The 5,000-nt window shown below is 43.8% G+C and overlaps 1 protein-coding gene across 1 annotated transcript in view; it reads right to left on the bottom strand.

Annotated features, from left to right (window-relative positions):
* The window catches only part of LOC125047320 (muscle calcium channel subunit alpha-1-like), a 235,092-nt gene that overhangs the window by 201,037 nt on the left and 29,055 nt on the right, over positions 1-5,000 (bottom strand). Inside the window, exon 2 of the mRNA XM_047645574.1 lies at positions 3,199-3,273. Coding sequence (XP_047501530.1) covers positions 3,199-3,273 — 75 coding nt within the window. The remainder of the gene's footprint in view (positions 1-3,198; positions 3,274-5,000) is intronic.

Genomic DNA, 5,000 nt, shown 5'->3' with positions numbered 1-5,000 from the left:
TGTGTCTGCTATTCCAGCCATCCAATACACCCTTTTTTCCTCCTTCTATATGCATTCCTCCCACGTTCTCCCTCCCTCCTTTCCTCTTTACCGCTGATATTCCTTCACCGTATCTCCCCCCCCCCTCCTTTCTCCTTCTTTATATTAACAACGGCAACCTGTGCGAAATATCTCTACCCCCTCCACCTCCCCCTCCCCCTCCCCCGGCGTTCGGTTGTATCAGGAGAGAGCATCGTGGGTGAAATCAATACCCCCCCTCCGCCGCCATCTCCTGGGCCCCCGCGTCCCCTGCCCTACCCTCCCTATACAATATCAATCTAGGGGCCTCTCCTTGATCTCTCCTAGATTCTATCTCTCTTCTCTCTTCTCTCTCTCTCTCTCTCTCTCTCTCTCTCTCTCTCTCTCTCTCTCTTCTCTCTCTCTCTCTCTTGTCTATCCCTCGAGAACTGTCGGTATATCCACGTCTCTTTCTCGTTCCCTGTCCTTCTATCCCTCTCTCTCTCTCTCGTCCTCCCTCCCTCTCTCTCTTTTTCCCTTCCATTTCAACGGTCTGTCTCTCCTTACCCCTCTTTCCCTTCTTCTATCTCTCTCTCTCTCTCTCTCTCTCTCTCTCTCTCTCTCTCTCTCTCTCTCTCTCTCTCTCTCTCTCTCTCTCTTTCTCTCTCTCTCTCTTTTTCTGTCATAACACATCCATAAGTGATGCCTCCCTAACCTCAGGGCTAAATGTCAGTGTCCCCTTCCTGCTGACCTTATAAACACCCGCCTCCTCTGTTCCTCCCTATCCAAGCTGACCTTATCTCTCTTGGATCCTCCCCCCCATCCTCTCCAGGCGACCCTGCCTCCCCTCCCCTCTCCTCCTGGAGCAGCCAAACTTGACCCTCCGCTCCCTCCCTCTCGAGGACTCATCCCCCTTCCTATTCCAACGAAGCCGGTTCCCCCCCCCCCCCCCGTCCTCTCCCTCCCTATCGAAGCCACATTCTCCACCCTTCCCCTCTCTCCCTCATCCCCTTCCCTCTCTCCATCGAAACCACTCTCCCCCCAGACCCATGCACCCCACCCTCCTCACAGCCATCCTCACCCCCACCCATCTTCTTCATCGAAGCCGCCCTCTCCCCTGGCCCTGACCCTCGCTGTCACCCTCTCCCCCTGTACCCCCCTCCTCCCGACCTGTCTTTCACTTGTCTGTTACTGCTGTTGCTTTCTTTACCTGCTCAGCCATGGCACATCGAGAGACAGCGGCAGCAAATACACATAAACACACTTACTACTTACTGCCAAAAGAAGCAAATGCTTTAAGCAAGCGCAGAAATAAATCTTATATCATTACAAAAAAAAAAAATATATATATATACACATATATATCTTTATATATCAAAATTCATTTTACCGTAACATACCGAAAATAATAATGCATTATACAACACAGATCACATCGTTATATACCAGAGTTCTTCATATCATTTTATAGAACAAAATACATTATACCGCTATGTACCAAAGATCGTTATACAACCGTATCGTTATCATCCTATCCATTTCGATTTTTAAAGATTTTGCAAATCATAATATCAATATGCACTCTACTCAATACGACAGAAAATAAACAAATGAATTAAGCTGTATCGTCGAAAGGATAAAGGGTTAAATACATAAAATAGATAATCAAATTAGATAATTTAATATGCAAGTCACTTACCGTTACTTCTGAAAAAAACAATCGAAAATGTTAACTGAAAGAAAAAAAGAAAAGAAACAAACATCTGGGGTTGAAGCCAAACAGACAAACATGCAACCTCCGCTAAATGAGAGAGGACGCGGTGAAGCAGAAATAAATAGAGGGAAAGGAAAATAGGAATAGGAAGAGGGGAACACAGGGGTGAAGAGGGGAGGAAGAAGAAGGAAGAAAACAAACACACAAGGGGAAAAGGAAAGAAAAGAAGAAGAAAACACCAAGAGGGGAAAGGGAAGATAGCACACGAAGGGGGGAATGATAGTAGAATAATAGGAAGAAGCAAGCTCCCGAGAGGAAGAGAAGGAGGAGGACGTAGAAAAGGGGAAACAGGACAGAGGAAAAGAGAAAGAAATGACAGAAAAAATAAAAATAAATAAAGAAAACGAGAGGAACAGAGAAAGAGAACGAGGAGGAGGAGGAGGAAGAAAAGAAAATCAAACACACGTTTGGAAGAGGGAGGGGGTTGGGGAAACCGCGTGAAGAGGGGGGGGGGGGGGGGGAGAAGAGGCCGGGAAGATGTATGCATGAACACGCCACCTTCGCCCTGGGATTCCCTCGACGCGGAACAACGAACGGAAAAGATAGCGACAAAAAAGGAGAGGAGAGGAGAGAGGCGCAGGCTGATAAAGACTGGATGCGGGAGGGAAATCGTGCAAAGATGCGAAGAAGGGTGACATATACTTTTGAACGGGAAGGTATAAGGAGGTTTACATGCATGAGGAGATGGAGGGTATGACTCATGATCGCGCAGATAGACACACGCAGATACCTACACACATACATATACATATATGCACACACAGATACTCACACAAACACTCACACACACTCTCTCTCTCTCTCTCTCTCTCTCTCTCTCTCTCTCTCTCTCTCTCTCTCTCTCTCTCTATCTATCTATGTGTGCAGCAATACATGAAGAACAAACCCAGCGTGGAGTGACTCAGAACGGGGTACAAAGAACTACACCCAACACATACGCAACGTAACATACATAAATATGCCAGGGAAAGAACACGAGGGAACAGAAGCATACGAGACAGCAGCAAACAAGACAAGGAAGGAATTCAAAAAAAGTGCGTTGGAGAACATTTACAACTGACGTGAGGCACATATGCAGGAGACATCAGGTACATAAGCAAGGAATATGAGCCACATGAGCAAGGAACATGAGCCGTTTAAGGAAATAACACGAGCCTCATAAGCATAAACAAGGAACTTAAGCAAGGAATATGAGCTATATTCACTTTCTATATACAAAGAAAGTGAACAAGAGACATGAACCACATGAACAAAGAAAATACATCACATAAGCGTGAAACATGAGCCCCATGACCAAGAACATGAACCACATGAAAACGGACATGCGCCAGATAAGCAGGCAACATGACTCACATAAACACGGGCCATGAACCTCATTGATAAGCAACACCAATAGAAAAGGCAGTAATGCATAAACGGATTCTCACCTGCACGGACTCCTTGAGCTATAGAAAACTGTCCATAGTTTATAGGTTCCGCATAGGTTATAGGCTCTTCACACCCTGCAAAACATAGCACACTGTTAGGCCTACATACTACAGGTACATGTTAAGATGTTAAATAATATCTAAACTGTAATTCTATCTTCCCATAAGATGTTAAAGAATTTCTCTATGCAAGCTGTCACATCAGCTGATAATAACTATGTATGATTATCTTAATCATGAAAATGCATTTGCCTAAGTCACTGACACACAAAATGTTACATGCCATATAGTCTTCAAGCATGTCTACACAAACATATGCTAGATCTAGGATAAATCAACTTCAAAATGAATATGATGCTAGTCAAAATGCCTGTTCTAAATGAACTTGAATAAACATGTAAGCATCATGAAAGTCACTCTGAAACAAAATACAAATAAATGGTTACTCTATATATTTGTGAGGTGCTTCTCCTTTTCGGTATTTTCACATAGGCCTATTATTCGGTGTCTACTGGGATCCCTTGATAAGAAGAGTGGGTGATATTGCCAGGGCAGTATGAAAACTTTGAACACTGTAATGGGAGAGTCTGGCAGCTAGCGAATAGTATCCCAAAGTAAATTTGTCTCCTCTGATTCATATGGTATAGTTAGGTTAAGTCAGTAGCATGACTGTTCCTTTTACAGTCATGAAATTACAATACCTTTTTTTTTGGTTCTACCGAACCCTTATCTTTATCACTGTCACATTAATTCAGTCTCTCTATCTTTGTCCGTATTTTGCCTACCTCGTTCTCTCTCTCTCTCTCTCTCTCTCTCTCTCTCTCTCTCTCTCTCTCTCTCTCTCTCTCTCTCTCTCTCACACACACACACACACACACACACACCAACCAGGTATTACCTATTTTCCTCCTTTTTTAAGATTTGTTTTTTTCTCTCTCTTTCTCTTCTTTTGCTGAGCAGGAAAAGTTATAGGGATCATTTGTCTCAAGACTGTTCCTATCTTTTAAAGTGTCATATATCTCTCCGGGTCAATAGGATTTTATCTTCTGTTACCACATTACCGTGAGAAAGCCCTGGTCCCTCGTATACATCTCCAACACGATGAGATGTACCCTAAATTCCAGCACAGTCCCTTTGAGAAGGGCCACAGCGTATTTCAATTATCTTCACCAATTTCAACCAATCTTCAACAGTCTTCATGTCTCCACCGGTCTCCAACAGTCCTCAACAATTTCTAATCTCTACTAGTCTTCAGCTTTCTTCGCCAGTCTCCACCAATATATATCTCAGTCTTCACTAGTCTACGCCAATCTCCACCAGTTTTCAAAAGTAATCACCAATCTGCGTCAGTCTTCAAAAGTCGTCACCAATCTCCTCTAGTTTTCGAAAGTCGTAACCAATCTCTGCCAGCCTTAAAAAGTCGTCACCAATCTCTTCTAGTTTTCGAAAGTCGTCACCAATCTCTGACAGCCTTAAAAAGTCGTCACCAATCTCTTCTAGTTTTCGAAAGTCGTCACCAATCTCTGACTCTAGTTTTCGAAAGTCGTAACCAATCTCTTCTAGCTTTAGAAAGTCGTCACCAATCTCTTCTAGTTTTCGAAAGTCGTAACCAATCTCTGCCAGCCTTAAAAAGTCGTCACCAATCTCCGCCAGTCTTCAGAAATCGTCACCAACCCCCGTAGCCTTCAGAAGTCGTCACCAATCTCCGGCAGTCTTGACTATTCTCCATCAAATTTGACCAATCTCCACTAGTCCTTACTTATCTCCACCAATCTTCACCATCAACACCAGTCTTCACCAAT

This window comes from Penaeus chinensis, chromosome 40 (genome assembly GCF_019202785.1).
Source record: "Penaeus chinensis breed Huanghai No. 1 chromosome 40, ASM1920278v2, whole genome shotgun sequence".
Lineage (NCBI taxonomy): Eukaryota > Metazoa > Arthropoda > Malacostraca > Decapoda > Penaeidae > Penaeus > Penaeus chinensis.
Note: the sequence above shows the minus strand (reverse complement) of the source record. Positions and strands in the feature narration are given on the sequence as shown.